The 22,930-nt window shown below is 41.3% G+C and overlaps 1 protein-coding gene across 3 annotated transcripts; it reads left to right on the forward strand.

Annotated features, from left to right (window-relative positions):
- The first annotated feature begins 902 nt into the window (after window positions 1–902).
- nr4a1 (nuclear receptor subfamily 4, group A, member 1) lies at window positions 903–17,284 on the forward strand. 3 transcript variants are annotated; one of them, XM_048254006.1, is made up of 7 exons: window positions 903–2,850; window positions 13,460–14,301; window positions 14,484–14,613; window positions 14,757–14,920; window positions 15,026–15,228; window positions 15,388–15,566; window positions 15,679–17,284. In XM_048254006.1, the coding sequence occupies exons 2-7, from the start codon at window positions 13,462–13,464 to the stop codon at window positions 15,939–15,941; spliced, it is 1,779 nt and encodes a 592-aa protein (XP_048109963.1). In that variant the 5' UTR covers window positions 903–2,850; window positions 13,460–13,461; the 3' UTR covers window positions 15,942–17,284. The 3 variants fall into 3 exon arrangements, with proteins under 3 accessions (XP_048109963.1, XP_048109961.1, XP_048109962.1); XM_048254004.1 differs by lacking the exon at window positions 903–2,850 and adding an exon at window positions 2,860–3,184; XM_048254005.1 differs by lacking the exon at window positions 903–2,850 and adding an exon at window positions 11,379–11,807.
- The last annotated feature ends 5,646 nt before the right edge of the window (window positions 17,285–22,930 follow it).

Raw genomic sequence — 22,930 nt, forward strand, 5'->3', positions numbered from 1 at the left:
TTTTCCAGAAATGGTCCAATCCACACATGGATGGGCGGATGTTATTGTCATTCTCAGACATCCCAAATTGCAAAAAGTTCCAAATTGCAAAGGTTAAATTAGCATAGGCCTAATTTCAGTGGGAGGCTATTAGTGGCATTCAAATATAGGCTAGGTGGATATTTTTAAGGCAAGTGTAGAATTAAATCATGGCTTGTCTAGTCAAAAAAACACAGGGGTTATCGAACAATAAGCACAATTATTACTCATTAACCATTTTAGTAGTAATGACACTTTGATTTAAAGATGCTGTCAGTGTGTCAAAAACAGACTACAAAATGATGTGTCCATTTGTACTCAGTTTTAGGTCTATGTGATTTTACATTTTAATATTTTTTATAACTTAGTATTTATTGCAATATTTCTGTTTGATTATATTCACAATGTCTCTTATTTTAAATCGTGCTCAGAGTGGTAAGTCAGCTTAAATGTATTAGTGTGCCTAGTGTTGGATTTAGTGGCATCTACAAGGTTGCCGATTGCAACCAACTGAATACCCCTCCCTTTGCAGGCATGTCGGATGGTCTATGGTGGCCATTAGATATGAAAGCACAGAGGGCAGTCTCTTTAGCCAGTCTTATCTTTTGTCTGTTCTGGGCTACTCAAGAAAAATGGCAAAGCAGTATGGTGGTGGTCTCCATGGAAGAGGATTTGCTTCCAATGTAGATACAACAAGCTCAACAAAAACATAATGATTAGTTACATGCAATTATACACTAAATCAGTGGTCCCCAAACATTTTCTTCAGAGTGCCAGCTCACTATGCCTGGCTGTAAGAGAGGGAAGCATCTGAAATGACCACCATTCTAACTTTCAATCACCGGTGAGAACTGTATGAACATTTGAACGAGTGAATAAAAAATAGAAATAATTATCCTAGAAATATTATTTGAATAGAAGTTGAGCCTATTAACAATTAATAGATAACTGTTTAGAATACTTAGGCCTACTTTTCATTTTGTTTTCAATGGCAAACTCAAAACAGCGCCAAAACAAACACCAGTGGACAAAAAAGTATTACATATGTACTGTTACGACTCACCATAGAGAATGAATGGGGAAAATTAAGGAGGTTTGGCTATAGTTTGACGGTGTCGTACTCCTGTGCAGGCCGAATGCTATATACCACGGACATGTTTTGGGGGGCCACCCAAAATGAGGTGGCAGGCTGTAGTTTGGGGACCACTGTACTAAAGAATGCATAATTATGAGTGAGTCTATTGTATTTTTTTTTTGGTCCTAAAAATCCCATAGTACCTTAGAATACCCTAGAAATGCAATCCAATTTTCTATTATCATTGACTGAACCATAAACAATTCATCCAATCACTATGATGCCTCAGGAGTTCAGACATCTGCACCTTGAGAGCTCGATGGTGTTTTAAGCCCCCACTGTTGACTTCAAGACAGCGCTGCGACTGGCAAGGCACCTAACACTAACTTTAACCCTAACTCTAACCCTAGTGCCTTCCATGCAATGCTGCATGGAAGACGATGTTAGGTGCTTAAAACACCAAGTAACACCTTGAGACATATCCTTATTAGAATCAGAATCAGTTCTGTTACAGTTTATTCCAGTACAGTAACAATATAGGCAACACGGTAAACATTAGAAACAAATGAGACACTGACACACATGACAGTTAGTCTATGCAAACAATATTCACAAGATTTAAGTGCAAATTTCTTGTAATTGGATCATATTGTAGTAGTGAAAAAGGCTCGGGATGTTTTGACAGGGATCTTTTTCGGCCCCCTTTTTCTGGAGGAGTCTATGAGTAGGGTGTGAGAGTCAGAGAGCATTTTATTCCCTCTTTTGACTATACATTTTGTCATTCACAGATTCAGCTGATGGAAGAGAAGATGATGGATGATGTATTGACTATGTGCTGCAGTTTGACAATATGGCGACATGCATGTAGAATAGAATGAATTGAATTGAGTTGAATTGTCGACTGTATCTCTTAGTACAAAGTCTCCAATCATTCCCATACCACAGCCTGATATGTACGTACGTATAGTCACGTTTGCAGCTTTATTCCATTATAGACCACCGTCACGTTGTTTACCTCACTCAGTTCCCCCAAGAGTAGGCTACAACAATAGTATCATCCACAGCAACATCCTTTATGAAACTGTTGTTGTAGTGAGCTTGCATAGCCCAGAAGCATGGAGAGAACTAAAAGAGGAAGGCAGCTTTGTTCTACCATGTGTAGGCTATAACTGACATGTTTATCCTGGACTTAGTGGGTTTTCATAAAATAGATTTTGCATGACGCCAACTAATAGGCTATTATAATAAGCTCATGTTTACTTATTATGATAGTCTGTCTGCCGGCTGGCCCTTAGGCACTGTGATTCAAGGTGACATATAGGCCCTATGGTCTCTCAAAAGACAGACAAATATTGAAGTTTCATTATACAGCAAACAGGCGTTCAGTCTAGCAACTTCTACATGTAAAAGAACATGCAAGTTACAAGACCAGAATTGTGTAACACGTTTGTAACAAGCTCAGGACAAATAGCCTACAACTGACGGAGACGAGCTGGCCTAGACTTATAGGGACAGACTTGTAAATGTTGCTCTATAAAGTCTGGAGTTGTTTCTTATTTTAACCATGCGGAGGTCTCATTCATCGCTCCTTTGTTCCGCTTTCTATTTTTAGAAGCCCACTTTCCCTCTTTGTTTTCTGGTTTTGAACTGACGTCACTGGCAGGGATTCCACCTACGTCAATGGGTACCTCTGATTGACGTCATCGGAGGGACCTGCCTCCGTTGTTCTGCGCGAGACAAGCATCGGCTGTTCTATGGTAAGCGAATAGCCGAATGGAACAAGGGGGGAGATAGATCTGGCTGGAAAACGAGTATCGCATTGCGTAGAGGGCTTCTAGGAAGAAAAAGCCCACTCTGTTTCTGTAAGTAAGATGGGTTCCCCGTGATTCCAATCGCCATGGCCTCGAAATTTAAGGAGAGACATATAAGACGTGGTCATTATCACAACGCCGAACTAGCTTGCATTAGATGGTGCTGGAGTGAGGTGATGAACAACGCTGCCATTGAGAACGAGCGGCGCGCAGCCAAAATACTTAGCGTGACGGGATAGCCTCCTGATGAAAGCACGTGCGACAGGTGTCTCCAACGCCGGTAGGTAGCCTATATTATGTTAATAAAAATGGATTATCATGGAATGATTGCTATCATGGATGACATCAAACATCAAAATGTTAGGTTATCAGTCCATCCGATAGCTCTTGTCTAGTAGTTTGTTGATTTATATTACGAAAGATTTTGAAACAGCATGTTTTGTATCAGTAGTATAGCCTGTTCATGCAGATATGTAAAGCAGATAGCCTTAAACAGTCAACAGTAGACATTTACCGCATTTTGCACTATAAAATGACCATAAGAGCAGGTGCAAATAAGATGAGTAGCCTTCGAAGGTGCACAAGATGCATGAGATGAAGCGATGGAGTTTACAACTCTTCTCTCTTCACATTTAGTTTTGCCATCTGTGGTAATTTGACTTGATGCTCAGTTGTTGTTGTTTTTTTTTTTTTTGGGGGTAAAAATACTAATTCCTCCTGGATAAATGCCTTCTTTAACCTGAGTCAGGCCGCAGGCTTTGCTCTCTGTCCCAGGAGAGCTGGCCTGACAGGGAGTCTTGTCCCACTAATGGCCTCTCAGCTCCCTCCCTGAAGACAGATAGTCTGTTGTGGAGGTGCTTTTGTGACACATTAGATTTCACATTAGTCTTTCTCATGCTGTTCTTTGGTAAAGGTATGTGATCGCTCACAGTTAAGTTGTTCCTTGGATGAAATATAGATTGAATTTTAAATTTAAAAAAATAGATAAAGAAATGCAAAGTAGAAAAAAAACATGCTACCATCTACTTAAGAGGGCCTTAAGTTGCCCTATACCCTGAAAGTCTCCAGAAATTTGTGTCTGTGGATATGCTAAGATTGTACCACTTGTACCATTGTAGGCCTACCAAGATCCAGTTAGATCAAAATGTGATGCTTTAGTTCAGGATCTTAATTACCCCTTTCCCCTTGTGGGAGAATGTCGCTGGGTTTAAATTTTTGAAGTATGACTTTATCAGAGCTCAAAAAGGAAATGACAACCACTTTATCCTTACATTGAATTGTGACAGCCACAGATTAACGTTGTGCTCTGTGTGATGCAAAACTATAGGCCTATTGTTAAAAAGTTGCTAGTAATTCTCAGACGAATATCTACTAATTATATCACAAAAATGACATGAACCGCCTTGGGAAGGTCATATTTACGGTGCCAGTATGGTAGCAGCAGCTGGATAAACATCCCCAGCAGTTGCTCACGGGAAAGTGTTGAAGTATGGCCATAAAGCAGGCTCACTGACCCTTTTGCTTTCATCATGATTAAGTTGATGGATGATGACAACATTATACCTCCTGAGTAGTAGAGGACTCCTATTGGGACTTGTAAAGCCAGTCAGTAGCTTGAGCCCTACAAACTAGCAGTGGCAGTGATATACTAACATTGTGGTATACCATGGTATGGAAGTCCATTATTATCATACTGTGTAGAAACAAATATTTTTGCCCATCATTTGGACATTATACTAAACCACCCCCAACCATTGGAAAATCATAATAGTTTTCCACGTTCTAAATGGGGGTTTATTCCAGTTGTCCAATGTATCAGTCAAGTTAGTACATTAAAACTTATATCTTAAGCATATGCTACGCTACGCTACGGTAAGAAAACTGTGTTGCTCCACTTGTAAAGACCTCAACAGAAATAACAGAATTAAACACTAACCCGGAGCAGTGAGCTGCCTGCTACAGCGGCGCTCGGGGAGCAGTGAGGGGTTAGGTGCCTTGCTCAAGGGCACTTCAGCCGTGGATGTGGGCATGGGAGAGCAGTGCTCAACCACTTCCCCGCCCACATTTTTTCTACTGGGTCGGGGATCGAACCGGCAACCCTTCAGTTACAAGCCCGAAGCCCTAACCAGTAGACCACGGCTGCCCCCCAATAATAATAATATGATTACTACACTTACCTAAGATATATTAAATATATACAAGATTAGTACACACAATTATATTCCAAAGCTATTTTGGCTCCAACAACGTTGTTGAGAGGATATTCTCAGCCTTGGGTTGTCCGAGGGAGGCCTGTGAGCTAATAGTGTATGGGACAACTCCAAGGCTTGATTTCCTCTTTGTGTGTTTGTTTCTTAAAGTTTCATGTGACTGTTAGGCCCCGTGGGCGGCTCGGGTTTATCGGCAGAGGCAGTATGCTACCAGACTGTTGGTGGTAACCCCCTTAACAGCTTCCTCTGGTGTGGAATAACGTTGCATTTGTTACTCCGAGGTTGGCGAAAGTTTATTATAAAACAAAGATCCCAGTGGGGCACAGACATGAGATGAATTTGGGGGCTGGGAAAGTCTCTACGTGTAAAACAGCTGAAGCTCTGTGTTACTCCATCCTAAAAATAGGCAGCCTTTCTAGCTACAGTTGTTTTGTTAGGGTGAATATGTCTTAAGCTTACTGTCTATTAGCTCTCTGGTGATTATTATATCGGTAACACTTTACAATAAGGGTACATAATTTAGCATTAGTTAAGTATAAATTAAGAATAAGTAAGTAACAAACACGTAATTCATCATTATTAAGTATGTTTTCAACATTACTTGAGAATTAACAATGCACACATTAGGAATTCATAATTTATAACAAAGGAAATCACACTGATAACCAGGGCACCTGCAAGAATGAATGCTATAGTACGCACACCCATCTACAGACACCTGCAGGCGCGCCTGCTGATAACACCTACTAAATAATGAGGAAAAGCACTTTTGTTAATCCTCAAGTAATGTCGCAAACATACTAAATAATGATGAACGATGAAGTGTTTGTTAGTTCTTAACTAATACTTAACAAATGCTAAATTGTGTACCCTTATTGTAAAGTGTTACCACTTATGTGACATACACAGTTTACTTTGGAATTTGTCATTGGTGGTTATTAATATGTTGGATGCATTATGAGCAGGAGGGATCTACAATATTTCTGCCCTTTAGATCCACCACCGAATGAATTCCAGTAAAATTTACAATTTACAAGTAATGAATTTAAGTCCGGTGGTGTTTGTGGGCGTCAGCATGTGTGTGTGTGTGTGTGTGTGTGTGTGTGTGTGTGTGTGTGTGTGTGTGTGTGTGTGTGTGTGTGTGTGTGTGTGTGTTTGTTTTGTGTGTGTGAGAGAGAGAGAGAGATTCAGGGGCCTCAGAGGGTCGGTCCTATGACAGCTGTGTGTTCATGTGTCCGTTTACGCTTTACCTCACTGGACGCTGGGGAACAACCAGCTGACCAGACCACACACCTCAGAGACGTGTGTGCCCGAGTGTGTTTGTGCTGTGCGTGTATATTTAACGTCCCCTTGGACATAAGATGTCTTGACACTCATTCTACAGAAATAAAATCCAGCCTCAGCTTCAGCATGCGGGGACCCTCTCTTGAGTGAAGTGGCAATTAGTGCCTCCTGCCCTGCTATTGGTAGTAAGTGGCCCTTTACATAAGCACCAGCAGAGATGGCCTGCTGACAAACTTTAGGCAACAGGTGTGTGGAGGACACTTGCAGAGCAGCAGACGAGTTACTGAGATGTAACTGCTTGAATGGAAGTTATTGTATAGTTTAGCCTCATATATCAATCTTTCATGCTACATTTCTATATCTTGACTATGTTTTTTTTTATTATTATTTCTGATGCTGGCAGTCAATCAGTCAGTTGGCTACATAATAGCTACAGTAGAGGATTTAGCATGATATTAGTAGAAATATAATATTCTGCATTTTCATCAGTGTTTGCCTGTATAATCATTGTGTTATTTGCTTTGGACAAAAGTGTCTGCCAAATACCATAACCATAACAGTAAACCACAACCATACCATAACCATTATTCATTTTTCATTATTCACCATAATGAGCCCTTTATCTATCGGGGGAAGCCGTGGCCTACTGGTTAGCGCTTTGGACTTGTAACCGGAGGGTTGCCGGTTCAAACCCCGACCAGTAGGCCATGGCTGAAGTGCCCTTGAGCAAGGCACCTACTGTAACCCCTCACTGCTCCCTGAGCGCCGCTGTTGTTGCAGGCAGCTCACTGCGCCGGGATTAGTGTGTGCATCACCTCACTTGTTTGTGAGTGATGAGTGTGTTTCACTAATTCACGGATTGGGATAAATGCAGAGACCAAATTTCCCTCACGGGATCAGAAGAGTATATATACTTATACTATACTTATCGGGGACGGGTCTCACTCCATGCAGTCATGTTGTGCTGACATCTTTCTAGCCCAGAAAAGCCGAACAAAAGCAGTGGCTTTCCCATTTTTTAGGCTATAGATGGCCAATTATTACTCCCACATGGAAACGCAGAGGTGTATTTGGTGGCAACTCAGAAACCTCACCACTGTAGATGTTGTACACATTGTAGCTTGCCTTTAAGGCACTTTTTAGGTCTATGTTTCTGTTAGAAATGAGAATTGAGAAGTTGAGAAGAAATGAGAAGTTTAAGTAAATGATATACTATATTGATTTAAAGGAGAAATCCTACGATTTTTCACATAGATCTTTCACATAGTTCTCTTCACATAGTTTCTCGAGGTCACAAACATGAACTAAACTATTACTAATTTTGCATTGATACATAATGCACTCAGTGGCGACTGTAACCAACTTACAATGAACTGTAGAAATATTCTGGTTGGTTTATTGATTTATTTATTGATTTATTTATGATTGGTCACAAATTGGCTATGTGCATACAAAATATCAATGTAGTTGAGATTTCATGGCCTCAAGAAGCCAACTAATGTAAATTTACCACACTAAAAGTGATAAACCAATCGAAATGTATGTTCATGGGGTCATAATGACTGCCCAATGTTTTTTTCTTGTGTGTGTATATTTTCTTGTGTCTATTCTAGTTTATCATCATCTATATTCTAGTTTATCATCATCTATTCTAGTTTATCATCATCTATATTCTAGTTTATCATCATCTATATTCTAGTTTATCATCATCTATATTCTAGTTTATCATCATCTATTCTAGTTTATCATCATCTATTCTAGTTTATCATCATCTATATTCTAGTTTATCATCATCTATTCTAGTTTATCATCATCTATTCTAGTTTATCATCATCTATTCTAGTTTATCATCATCTATATTCTAGTTCATCTGTACAGCTTTTGTTGTTGTTTTGTTGTTACTATAGTTTGCCACACTTGTCCATAAATCTGACAGCATTTCAGAGTTATTGCACTTGTTTGGTATTACAATGGGTGTGTAAAAAAATGTCATGCTATCTTTTGTTCTTTTTTAAAAACACTGATAGAGGAAACAGAGATACCATGTATTTTGCAATGATTTCCTGCTGTTTGTGTTTTTAGTTAATTGTTTTGATCAACAAAATAGATAGATAGATAGATAGACAGATAGATAGATAGATAGATGATGGATAGATAGATAGATAGATAGATAGATAGATAGATAGATACTTTATTGATCCCCAAGGGGAAATTCAAGGTCTCAGTAGCCTACAGACATCACACACAACATGCACTTACAGCAGAAAGGGTAAATATAAGTATATACATATAACAAAACTCCACTGTACAATAGAGACAGTAAAAGATAAGAAAAACTAACAAAACTAAATACTAAATATACTATATAAATTAAATTTAAAAAATCCACAGTGTGCTTGATGATGATCAAGCATGAGACGCTCATGGTGAGGTGCAAAAAGCAGTCCAACAGTAGTCCAACAGTGCAAGATTAAGGTCTAGAGACCAGCATAAATAATATGGACAGATAAGAGAGTAATGTATAGTGTAGACAAGGTAATATAAAAACTATGTCAGTGCAAGAATAGGTTGAGGTAATAGGGTTACAGCCATTCAGTATTTTAGCAGAAGCCATTGGTCATGTGTGCTAATATAGCATGAAAAACAGTGTAGCAGTAGAACAGTAGTAAGACATTAGGCTGTGGACAGTAGTAAAACAGTAGTAAAACAGTAGTGGGCAGTCGGTAATCAGACATGGAGAGGGTGGAGAGGCAGACAGACTATGCAGAGAAGTCTATCTCTCCTCTTCCCTTAAGTGAAGCATTGAACAGTTCAATGGCCCTGGGGACAAATGACTTCCTCAGCCTTTCGCATGGCAGTGAGCGAAGTCTCGAGCTGATCAAGCTCTTTTGCTTTATGATAGTGCTGTGGAGTGGATGACATTTATTGTCCAAGATGTTGATCAGTTTGCTCAGGGTCCTTTTATCTGATATTGAAGTGATGCTCAATTTGATTGATGATCAAAGTAGTCTTGTGGGAAAGGTGAGCAGATTTGCTCAGGGGCATGTTTGTAAAGCACGCTATGTGTAGACTTTCATAAAAGTGGATATGGTAATAAGACAAGCGTGATAATGTTTGTTTTAAAAAAAGGTCCTGAATCTTCTCTCAGTTCCTGTTGTGCTGTTTAGGCCTAAATCTTATGTTAAGGTGGGATTGAGAGAACCTGAGAACTGAGACCTGAAGGTAGGCCACAGACCACACAATGGTTTAAGCCTTTGAGTGTGTTTAGTTTAATTGTTTATTTAGGACAAGCAATATGTGAAAACATGACAAATTGGTTTTGCCAACTGTAATCCCTGGGCAAGGAGGCATATTAAGAAATGAGAGTATATAGACAGTAACAATACACAGTGAGCAAGCGGTGCACTTTGAGTGAGGCGATTTCTCACTTCAGCTGTGCAGTATTGAAGGGAGTGAGCAGTCACTCCACTCTGTCACAAGCTTAAAACGAGAGAGATAGGCACATTTCAGTATGTTTGTTCGACATCCTGACAACTCTGAGCGGAGCAGATGCTAGGACAGAAAATGCACTCTCTACTGTTCGACACCCCTCTTACTTATAAATGTTGAAATTGTTTTATTATGCCCCAACCACCTTGGATGTAGTCTGCAAATGAACCTGTTTCTCAGTGCCCTTTGTATACCAGTAATGTTGCTGGATAATGAGGAGGTTCTGATCGTTGAAGGGGATAACAGTAGGAGACAACAGTAATTCCTTTAGTAGAGGCTTCAGGGTGTCCCTGCTTGGACACACCTGGCAGGTGTGTTTCCAACCCCTCAGCCAAATTCCCTCTGGCGGGATTAATTATCTTATCTTGTGTCTTATCTTATTCATATACGAATGCAACATATTGGAGCGTCATTTTCCACAAAGATAATCTCTGGTACTGAGCATGAAGCAGTGAACACTTTACAGCATTATTTTATTTGTTTGAACATTGATTGACATATGAGTAACATATGAATGAGTCATATGGAGGGCTTTCAAATGGCGTTGTAGTTTGGTTCTTTAGTCTCTTGGTTGTTCTTTAGTCTCTTGCTTTAAGCCCCCAGCGTCGCCTTCCAGGCAGCGCTGCATGGAAGGCACTAGGGTTAGGCAAGGTTTAGGGTTAAGGTTAGGGTTAGGTGCCTTGAAGTCAAAGGGTGCAGCGCTGCCTTGAAGTCGACGGTGGGGGCTTAAAACACCATCGAGCGGTTCTTTAACTAGTTTAGAGGTGGGTAGTGAAAGCTATTTGGTCATTACCGGTAAACAATTTCATGCAATTACAAAATGTGCACAAAAACTTGTTCTTGTTCTTGCGGGAAATTGCGTCCCTCCTCTGCTAGGTTCCCTCCCCTCCCTCCTTTTTTTTTTGCTGTAATATAATTGTTATATAATTGTAAGCCAACTTGTCCTGTCACGCCTAATCACGTGATGCTGCCTCAGGATTCTGGGTTTGGTAAGCGCTACCCGTAAATGAGGGAACGAGAGAGGCAGCGCTTCCACACCTTTTCACACCTCAAGAGATTTTGCACTGAAGGATGATATCTTAGCACATACCACTGTGGCAGAATTACACAATCGTAATGAATGATTATTAGAGAGAGGTACTGAAGGCCAAAAATGGTCAGCTATGTTCTTAAAAGGGAAGTAGGTTACATGTAGCGGCTAAATAGATTATCCTGCATCACAATTGTGTTTCCATTAGGTAGCCTATTGCAAAACACTGTGTTTGGTGCATTGACGTGGTAATGTTTCACTGTGACTTATGCTTACTCATGAAATATCACACACACACACACACACACACACACACACACACACACACAGCTGGGAAGGTGCACAAACACTAATCTGCTAATCAGGTTTTGTGTGAGTTTAGACCAAAAATGTTGCTAGAAAATTCCCTATGTATTTTAGTTTAAGTTTCTTTCTCTCTCTTTGTTGATGGCAGAAATTATGTGTTAGTCTGTTATGTGGGAGTTTTGCCTAGATTTAGCTATAAAATGTCATCATTGTGTGTCTATTTTTAGTCTATTCCAGGCAGTAATAGCCCACCACGAGTAGCGTTGTCATTCTGAGCCTATTTTTAGATCACACAGTCCGCACATGCTTGCGTCAATGGAATCCCTGTGCGTCACACACGAGGACGTGAAAACGGAAATGTCTCCGCCCAGTCACCTTATATGGTTAGAGAAACGCCTCTGGATGTCGTCACGGCAAAATAAATTCGCCTGTATATCTCACTGGTTACTTCAGTCAGGGAGCTCAAACTGTGTTTGGAGATGATAGTGAGCCTGTGGTACAATTCATGCTCTCTGCCTTCGTGGAATTTAGGAAACTAAAAAGAAAGTTACATTGATAAGCCTAATTGGATATACATGAAGCAGGTTAGTAAATGCATTTATTTTAAACACTGTCTATTTGTTTCTAACTGATATGTCAATGCTCGTGACAGAAGGGCGTGTGTAGTTTATGTTTATGCATTGATTAGTCCACACAAGTGGAGTATGTAGCCTACATGCTGAGCATGGATGTTGTTTGTTATGTAGCAAAATGTCTGGAAAATCTGCGGTTATTAGCCTACTTTTAATAGCATTTCGCTTTGGGGGGTTGGCTACTGAAGTTGTACGATTTTACTACTTGCCTATTACCATCATGTGTAATAGCTTGCCTATTACCAGCACTCTAATTGTTATCATTATGCTGAAAACATGCATTTGGGAATTAGATAAACAAAGTCGTATCACCATTCAGTCATTGAAGCTTTAGATATTTCCCTTGTAGGCTACGAATACGAAGACAGGTGGTGTAGGGGGGGCGGCGGCTCTCTGTCTGCTCGCTAGGTGGACGTGGCTGCATCGAATTTCCTTCTCGCGTGTCTTTCTTGTCCCCTTATTATGTGTTCACATATTTGTGCTCAACTATGTTCCATGTGGATGTGCAGAGGATAAATCGTGACCTCATGATGTTCGCGTAGGTCAAGGATGGTCAGTAGTTTGGCGTTTAGTGAGTGTGTAACAGGTGTTTTGACAGCAGCAGTTCCCATATTCCTCGATCAGATATGCAAGTCAACACTCCAGAAACGAATGTGCAAATGGCAGTCACGTGTTCTGTTAGAGACAACATAATAACATAATCAGACTGCCATGAATATGCCTGCTTCTGTATGAGTGGGCATTTTAAAATCTTGATTGAAAGGAGTAAGCTTTTATGATTCTATTTGCACAACCTCCTTACATACACCTTCTTTGTATTTCTTGGAAAAACTATGAACTCCAGCTGGCAGCAGAATGGAACTGGTACCACAGTTAGCTAAGTTTAAAAAGTAATCCTTGAAAGAGTCGGCCTTAGGATCCCCTCATAGCCACACACACACACACACACACACACACACACACACACACCTTGTGCTCTCACACCCTCGGTCCCCACTTTAGCTGGCACCATGCCCACCATTGAAAGCCAACTCCTTCCACTTCTTAGTGCTGTCAGTCCTTGGGGGGTTGGGTCGCCGTGTTTATAACTGAAGGGGTTTTCATGGCATTAAGGGGCGGTAATGCAATATCTCCCAGCAAGACTATCCTCCCTCAGACCGGCAGCTTTCTAAGCTTTTCTCAGAATCTCGGAGGGCTGAAGAAGAAAGGCCCATAGTTAGTGGCAGGGGAAGTGGTTGAGCGCAGATGGGGGGTGCACAGCAGGTGGAAGAGAGAGAGATGCTAGACATAGGTGCTAAACGGCTACTCCTGTGATGCTGATGATTTTCGGAATGTGTTGTTTATTCAAGAGATTAAAAATGTGACGAGTGGATGTTCATACCATCTGCTATTCCATGGCTACTGCTGTTACTCATGCCTCACCCTCATATCTCACTTTCATGAGTTTATAAATTCATAAACATGCAAACACCTCATTCACATCCTCTGTGTTTCACCTTGTTTTGAAAAAAAAAATCAGATTGAAGCTGAAATGGCTGAACTGAAATTACAACGCATACTGAAAAAAATGTACCACTCATTCTCTTTCTGTGATATTATTCCAGCTATGCCCTGCGTCCAAACTCAGTATGGAACCTTGCCTTATGAAAACACCTACTTCAACTCTGAGTTTTTGAACCCAGACCTCACCGCCAAGTTGGTCATGGACCTCAGCAGCCAAACTGAGCAGCTCTCTGCCTCCTCGCTCCCCAGTATCAACACCTTGGTAGGAGACTTCACGGGGGAGTTTGACGCTTTCGCCTGCCAGATCCCGGCGGCTGCTACCTCCAGCTCAGCCCATGGTGGCGCGGAGGCCTCCAGCCCCCACGACCAGCAGTCCCCCCTCAAGCTGGACGACCTCCAGGTCTACGGCTGTTATCCAGGAACGTTTGCCCTCAGTTATCTGGACGAGACTCTCTCCTCCTGCGGCTCTGACTACTATGGTAGCCCCCTGTCGGCCGCAGCCTCGCCCCCAACCCCTGGCTACCAGGCGCAGCCCGTGTCCACCTGGGACTCTCCATTCAACTCCTACTCGCCGGGCCCTGGCTGCTGGGTGTCCGACAAGCCAGGCCTGCCGCAGGCCCCCTCCTTTTTCACCTTCAACACACCCGTGGAACAGCCGTCCCCGCTGGACGCGGCGCAGGCCTCGCTGGGAGACGACGACCCCTTCTCCCAGCCCCCTCAGCAGCAGCACCAGCACCAGCACGCCTCTCCGTCCCAGTCCTTCGGCCACATGGCCCTGGAGCAGGGATCCCTGGACAACTCACTCCTGATGGAGGGCTCCCTCGCCTCACCCAAGACAAGGAGTCCTGCGTCCAGCGAGGGTCGATGCGCCGTGTGTGGAGACAACGCCTCCTGCCAGCACTACGGTGTGCGGACGTGTGAGGGATGCAAAGGTTTCTTTAAAGTGAGCCTTTTTCCTTTTTAAAGCGCAAAGTGTCAGCCTCTGTTATACCCACCAACTCTAGACATATTTGTATTACATTAAAAAATTTCCCCTCCCCCAATACCACATCTAAAAGTAGTTACATCAGTGGCCAGTTTCTCTTTTGCATTGTATTGACATATATTTTGTATTTTTATTTACAGCGAACGGTACAAAAAAATGCAAAGTATGTGTGCCTAGCCAACAAAGACTGCCCGGTGGACAAGCGGCGGAGGAACCGATGCCAGTTCTGCCGTTTCCAGAAGTGCTTGGCTGTTGGCATGGTGAAAGAAGGTGAGAACATTCGTCTGCATCTCAGTCTCATTTACAGTCTCATAAGCACTAGTGAACAGATGGCCGTGCTTTTGACCAGTGTGATGATGGAAGACTTTGTTAAGGATATTCGTGTAAACTGAGCACCCTGTCTCTCCCTTCAGTGGTGCGCACAGACAGTCTTAAAGGTCGTCGGGGACGCTTACCCTCAAAGCCAAAGAATGTTCCAGATTCAAGCACCTCAACCCCTCCTGTGAATATTATTGCATCATTGGTCAGAGCCCACATAGACTCCAACCCCACCTTGAGCAAGCTGGATTACTCTAAGGTATGCACCAAATATGTTTGTAAATCACTTCAGCTGATTATGTAATGAGCCATATGATGGTCAGGTGGATAGATTTAATCTAAACTTTATTTCTGTCCTCAACAGTACAAGGAGACAGTGGATGGACTAACAGAAAAAGAGGATGCCAATGACATCCAACAGTTCTATGATCTGCTGACAAGTACTATGGATGTGATACGGAAATGGGCAGATTCAGTCCCAGGGTTCTCTGCATTCTGCCCAGAAGACCAGGAGCTTCTCCTGGAGTCATCATTTGTGGAGCTGTTCATCCTCCGTCTGGCATACAGGTATGAGACATATAGTTTTAGACAAGACACATGTATAGGTGTTACTTGAGGAATTTAAGAGAGACATGTACTATGAGAAACATCAAGCCCTCTAAGAAATCTTGGAGGTTATTCCTTGAATACAGCACTAACCGTCTGACTTTCTATGTATTCCACTAGGTCAAGTCCCGAGAAAGACAAGCTGATCTTCTGCAATGGGATGGTGTTGCATCGCTTGCAGTGCGTCCGTGGTTTTGGTGACTGGATCGACTCCATCATGGAGTTCTCCCAAAGCCTTCACCGCATGAACCTGGACGTGTCCTCCTTCTCCTGTCTGGCTGCTCTCGTCATTATCACAGGTAAGAGCTAAGACCCCTACCTGATTGGTCTGTTTGTTAAATGCATACACACATGTACACATGCACACACAGACACTGGTAAAATTGTAACAAATCTATTTGTCTGTTCCAGATCGGCATGGTCTTAAAGAGCCTAAGCGCGTGGAGGAGTTTCAGAACCACCTGATTGCGTGCTTCCGAGATCATGTTTCCACCACCAATGCGGACCCTAACCAAGCCCAGCCCAGCTCTCTGTCACGCTTGCTAGGGAAGCTTCCGGAACTGCGGACCCTGTGCATACAGGGCCTGCAGCGCATCTTCTACCTGAAGCTGGAGGACTTGGTGCCCCCACCACCCATAGTGGACAAAATATTCATGGATACCCTTCCTTTCTGATGGTCTGACAGACAATAGAACAAAAACATTTCAAAGGGAGAAAGGGAGACGGCATGAAAGTTCCCTATGATGGGAAAGGACTAATGTTGTGGACTTGGTTGCCAGGAAAAGAAAGAAAATCCCCAAAAAGAAAGCAAACACAGCCAAATAGGTCATGGAGTATTTTAGTGTCTTTTCCGGTTTATTTCAGAACATGGAATGGACAGATGGTCAGTTTGATCATGCCTCCTGTTCCAGAGACAAGAAGAAGTGTGAACTTAGACTTTTTCTTTTCTTTTCTTTTTTACAAATGAGTTTATTTTCCTCCACGTGCTGTTCACCACGAGTGAACTATCTGTTACTCATCCTTTTTTGTGCAGAGGATGTCTATTGTCAGAGAGCTATTTGCAACAACAGATAGTCGCATCAAAGGGCATTTCAATCACAGTTGTGTGTCTGTTTTGTATGAATATGTGTTTGTAATTTTAGAGTGGCTTAATTGCTATGCAAAATTTGCTCATGTCTTTTAGTATACTTTTTTGCACATTGGGTTTTTGTGGAGGTTATTGGGATAAAAGGAAACCTCCAATAACAATGCTGTTACAAAACAGAGGCTTACAACTGTGCTACCCGTGCAGGCATTATAATTTCATTCATAGAGACCAAAATAAAAGAGGTCTCCTCAATCACAACAAACACAACATTACTCTCTTATTTCACAGTGTGGTATTGTATGTTGCATGACGCCTCACACAACATGGAAGTTCTCGGACCAAAGGAGAGCTGCTCATATCGTGTGACTCAGTATATCGTTCTCATGACATGCTGAGTACAGCAGCACCAATACGCCTTAGGCAGAGCCTCTGCTAACTAACCAGCATTTTCAAGTTAGAATAAAGGGCACAGAATTCCCATTTGGCAGCTATAGAGCCACGAGTCAGACGGTACTGCACTAAAACTGTGGTTTCAATCATATCACATTCAATCACATTCTACTATTCAACCTGGACAGAACACTTTTGGCAGCCCCCCTCAGTACAGTGCCTTTAACAATACAACATTGTTTTTTTTGGCTCATTTATTTTTGCATTATGTTGTGTTTATATGTTTGTCCTTACATTTACATTTATGTTTTATTTTATTTTTGATATGCAGAGCATTAACAACCAGAACTGTTTATGACAAATCAACTCATAGCGGATATACGGAATATGTGCATGGTTCAAAATCACTTGCCGTTTCCAACACATTTCTGTAAGGCAGTGATATTATTCCACGCGACAGGTGCTCGACATTGTATTTTACTGCAGCTGTATTATGGTTTGAGTGGACTTCTGAATAAAGAAGTACATGATTTTTCCTTAGGGAGTCTCCACTGATTGGTTCTGAAGCACTAATGATGTGGTTTGTGACAGTCTGTTCTAGGGCACAGGGTAGTACCACACTCTCATGTATATACTGTACATGTATGTTCTGTTGGCCTTACAGTACTGTACCTGCCTTGGTCACGCAGACATACTGCATCATATTATGGATCTAGTTTAATTTACCGTAATTGTTAGTAAGACAAGGTTACTCAAATTATTTCACAGGAAAATGTGAGAAGGTATGATTTTTTTTTTTTTTTGCCATTACACTCGACTGTGTTCCCAGACCGACTATTCCTGCTCCCTTTTCTATGTGATTGTTGGTATGTTTGAATACTTATAATAGAAATACTTTATATTTGTGAGTTTTGTAATGTGTTATATGAAGATATTATATTCTGAGTTTAGAGTATTTAATATTAAAATGATGGAAAAGCAATATTTGGTGCTCTCTTGTAAATGTCTTCAGTCCATTATCAGAGGAAAACAGGTTATATCCATTGCGGTTTAGAATTACAAGTAATACTCTCATTGTTTCACTGTCTAATAATAATATTAATTGCGCATTTGGTATGAAGTAGGCTATACTTGACAATTGTGTTACAGTAATAGACTAGTAAACTGGAGTATCATTAGCAAAAACATTGCTTATTCAGACTTAAAGGTGAGGTAAGCAATTGCACATGACGTCACATTTCTTTATGCTTATGTTTATATTATATTTCTTAGCAGACGCTTTTGTCCAGAACAAAGTACATTATAATTTCATCAAGGACCAAACAAAACACACCAGAGAGGTACCTCACCTCTCCCTTCAGTATTTCCAGAGAAACACACGTTTTGTTTTTTTTGGGGGGATAGGCTGCCCCCAATTATCGTAAACGCGCTAATTACCTACCATTTTGTTCGAAAATTCTTAAAACAACAATGTTTTTTTAATACTTCAAAATAACATTTGCTAAATGAACCTTACATTTTTCAGTAGCCATAGGTGTGTCACTGAATGTGACAAAAAATGTATGGGCTTGAAATCACGTATGATCGCCGACTGCACCTTTAATCATTTTCATAGTTTGGGTTGATGTCACAGGGCATGAGGCATGGCTCAATTAAAGGAACCAGCTCTCTCCTATCAGCCAGACCACAGTCATCTGCGGCATTTAACAAACATGGAGCTTCTGTCCTCTATGCGGCTCTTTGTGACATATGAGTCATCACTTAGGAACATATTGACTGCTGGTTGGTGGAACAATTTTCCATGAGAAACAGCACAATACAGTAGGGTGTATTAGCAAACTGAAACTTGATAGATTGGAGTTTACGGAGCCAAATATTTCTGGAAGTCTACAACTTGTAAATGTGTTAACTCTGGCAGTGTCAGAGACCAGCTGTAATTTCAAGTTCGTAGAGTAGGTGTGAAATGTTAAATGTGTTAAACTAGGGGTAACATGCGAGCAAGCCGATTTTATTATGAAATCAAATGCCTAATGCAGGCTTCATCACTAACATTTGGAGGAGTTGTACAACTCTTGAGTTTTTCACAAGGAAATTACCTGTCTTCACTCTCTCTCTTTGATAATCTTTGACTGAATCCTATACTCCATTTGACTTGCCAATGACTGATACAAATGCTCCATACTCGTTAAGCAATACCAAGCAGGTTCCTTGTGTTATGTATCTGCTTTAAGAAAATGTAACAACAACAAATCAGATAAAAAAAAGTATAATATGGAGAGAAGTATGACGTTGGCCCTGGCCGAGACAGTGGAAAAGGCCAGCCAGCAGAGCTGCAGTGCCCTGCGCTGAGCAGGACTGGGCGGGACTGAGGAGGCAAGCCGATATGGAGGCAGGTGCAGCCAGTGGCCTGGCCGAAAAAACCCTGAGGCAGGAGCCTAGCTCTGGTATCAGACACTGCCCATCTCCACTACCATGCTGGCTGCCTTATCCTCACCCGCATCCAACTGTAACGCACACTATGCTCTATCTCGCATCATTCTGCCTATCTCCATGCCTGCCCCACCATACAGACTCCTATGCTTCTACACTCCCCTTGGATTGTATCAGTTCACTACATCTTGGTAGAGAGTGTAAATGGATGACAAGGGCATTAGGCTTCTGTGTAGATTAACTGTCTTAACAAGCTTCCATATCTTTTAACAACACCAACAGGCAAATGAGTGCTCCACTTGGGACTAAACTCAAAGGTGCTGTCAGTTGAGGTCAGTCAGGTCAGTGTGGACCTTGGCCTAGGTGGTTTACCCTAATGTGGGACGATTTTTGCTTTTCGGACTTATGTAATAGGATATATTAGGTTACAATGTGAAGGCAATACTTTAAATTCACATCCAGTTTTGATTACAGGACCCTACAGCTTTGGTTTTCCCATAGTTTCACTGGCATTCATTAGTTTGGGGAAGAGTCAGTGACATATAGTTAAAGGATTAAAGTTAAAGGAGAATTCCGGTGTGATATTGACCTAAAGTGTGTTGAAACATGATACCGAGTGTGAACGTATGTCTCATAGCTCATCTCGGCTTGTCCCCTGCACTCCAAAATCTGGCGCTAGTTAGCCGATGCTACAAACATTTTTTCGATGGGGGTGCCTCGGGCATCGGCCTAGCCATGCAAATAAATCACTGTTTTACACCATTTACGAGGCTCAAAGTAGCTCCATACTTCATTGGTAGACTTCCGAGGGCCTTGACATTTAAAACGAGACATTGAGAACTTTGAAAAAGCACTGGTAGTTTACTTACCAGACCATTTATACAGACGGTATCTTCACAGAGTTTAGCGTTTGCAGTCATCTTGAATTTAGTCACGATAAGTTGAGCGACGAGTATGAATGAACAAGTATGATAAGGGATCAGATTCCAAAAATAATTCTGTGGAAATGCATGGATTCCAGTTGCTGCTACTGGAAGAAACTGGAATCCATGCATTTCCACAGAATTATTTTAGCATTGGCTAACTAGCGCCAGATTTCTGAGTGCAGGGGACAAGCCGAAATGAGCTATGAGACATACGTTCACACTCGGTATCATGTTTCAACACACTTTAGGTCAAAATCACACCGAAATTCTCCTTTAACAATTGCGCCTGTGTCTTCTGTACAGGTAACCAGCTTGTTTGCTGTGTTTTGTAGGTACTTGTTGACAGTTTAGACTAGAGGGTTTGAAATCTTACCACAAACATAAAAAAGGTCTAAAATAGAGAAACATGCTCTAAGTATAAGTATATAGTATAAGTATAAGTATATATACTCTTTTGATCCCGTGAGGGAAATTTGGTCTCTGCATTTATCCCAATCCATTGAATTAGTGAAACACACTCAGCACACAGTGAACACACAGTGAGGTGAAGCACACACTAATCCCAGCGCAGTGAGCTGCCTGCAAAAACAGCGGCCCTCGGGGAGTAGTGAGGGGTTAGGTGCCTTGCTCAAGAGCCTACTGGTCAGGGTTTGAACTGGCAACCCTCCGGTTACAAGTCCAAAGTGCTTCCCAGTAGGTCACAGCTGCCCCTCTATGATACTGTTCTGGTGTGTGCTTTCTGTCATAAATTCACTTGAAATGTAACCCCCAATCTGCTGTGGCATTAATGCAATCTCCCCCATTCCAATGGTCCAAATTTGGAGATGCACCAGCCTGAGGATCTCGAGCCCCTTGGCCTCTGACCCCATCTTCTGTCATGCAACACTAAACACAGGAGACCGCAGCTGCTGCTATCTACACATAACATGGGAGTGGGGCGCGTGACAGGGTGTCGATTCTGGTGTCTGACATCAGAAAGTAGAGGCTCTGAAGCACAAGAGCATGATTTTACTGACAGGAATCTCAGAGTTCCAAAAGGGTTTCATGCCTCCCACAGTGTGTACACTAACTTTCAACAGCCTCCAATGCGCAATTAACATTCTACATGTATACTCCAATACGTACTGCATGGATACATGTATACTGCGTGCAGACAGACAGTGTCTACAAAACTGCTAAAGATGTATATAAAGATGTTTATAAAAATGTATATAAAGATGTATATGAAGATAATGTATGAGCACATAGGTCTATGTTTGTGCTCTTTGATGTCACACTCTGTAGGGGGTTCAAGACACTATGTGGTTACTGTTTTAGACTTGATTTAGATTTAGTGTAATTTAGTATAATTTGTATTTTAGTATAATCTTTATCTTCTACTGTCCTTATTGCTTAGTTGTATTTTTTATATTATATACTTTTAATTACTTTTCTGCTGTTAGTGAATGATGTGTGTGATGTCTGATGTCTGTATGCTACTGAGACCTTGAACTTCCCTTTGGGGATCAATAAAGTATCTATCTATCTATCTATCTATCTATCTAAGACGTTACTGTAATAGAACTGAAGTCAACAACGATGGTTAAGTGCAGAACGAAAGCAATCAAGACCTACTGTGTTTTGTACAAAGGTATTTTTAATCATGTGCTTTTGCAGTACTACTACTTGATTGGTTAATGGTGCTATTTTTCAGTTTGAAAGTCACACATGTACAGTATACATTATGCACACATACATTGAAGGTCCATTTTAATTCCAAAAAGTTTCTTGAGGTCTTGATAAAACATCTCATACTTTGGTCAAAATTCCAAAAGGAAGAAGCACCACAACACCGTTTTCAACCCTGTTTGAGGAGTCATGTCGCTTTGCTTGGACATTTTGGTACTAGGTCCCCAGCTTGCAGGATAAAAGCAAACGTTTACACTTTTGCTCTTCAGTCGTCAGTGGACGCTTGGTCCATATCGGTAAAACTGAGGAGGACATCATTTCGTATCACTGAGGATCAGTTTTATAACATGATCTTTAAATCATCTACAATGACCTAGAAATAGCAACAGAATGTCAAAAATGCCTACGCTTTATGTTAACTCGATAGCCACTAAAATTAGCATGCAAACCAGCTGATACTGGCCAAGCTCTCTTGTAATATCATGTTGTAACACATGTGGTTGTTTAATGTAAATACAATGGAAGTCAGGGTGCCATGGCTGCTTTCAAAACAACTTGAATCATACAAAATTACATGTAGTAATGGTAACGGTATCTTCACAGAGTTTAGCGTTTGCAGTCATCTTGAATTTAGTCACGATAAGTTGAGCGACGAGTATGAATGAACAAGTATGATAAGGGATCAGATTCCAAAAATAATTCTGTGGAAATGCATGGATTCCAGTTGCTGCTACTGGAAGAAACTGGAATCCATGCATTTCCACAGAATTATTTTAGCATTGGCTAACTAGCGCCAGATTTCTGAGTGCAGGGGACAAGCCGAAATGAGCTATGAGACATACGTTCACACTCGGTATCATGTTTCAACACACTTTAGGTCAAAATCACACCGAAATTCTCCTTTAACAATTGCACCTGTGTCTTCTGTACAGGTAACCAGCTTGTTTGCTGTGTTTTGTAGGTACTTGTTGACAGTTTAGACTAGAGGGTTCGAAATCTTACCACAAACATAAAAAAGGTCTAAAATAGAGAAACATGCTCTAAGTATAAGTATATAGTATAAGTATAAGTATATATACTCTTTTGATCCCGTGAGGGAAATTTGGTCTCTGCATTTATCCCAATCCGTGAATTAGTGAAACACACTCAGCACACAGTGAAC

The sequence above is a fragment of the Alosa alosa genome, chromosome 10, assembly GCF_017589495.1.
Source record: "Alosa alosa isolate M-15738 ecotype Scorff River chromosome 10, AALO_Geno_1.1, whole genome shotgun sequence".
NCBI classification, from domain to species: Eukaryota; Metazoa; Chordata; class Actinopteri; order Clupeiformes; family Clupeidae; genus Alosa; species Alosa alosa.

Excerpts from the sequence above, each read along its gene's own strand:
- nr4a1 (XM_048254004.1), top strand. The coding sequence starts at position 3,151 with ATGAAAGCACGTGCGACAGGTGTCTCCAACGCCG. Across the intron at positions 3,185-13,459 it reads GACAGGTGTCTCCAACGCCG|CTATGCCCTGCGTCCAAACT; the intron begins GTAGGTAGCCTA and ends ATATTATTCCAG. Across the intron at positions 14,302-14,483 it reads GATGCAAAGGTTTCTTTAAA|CGAACGGTACAAAAAAATGC; the intron begins GTGAGCCTTTTT and ends TTTTATTTACAG.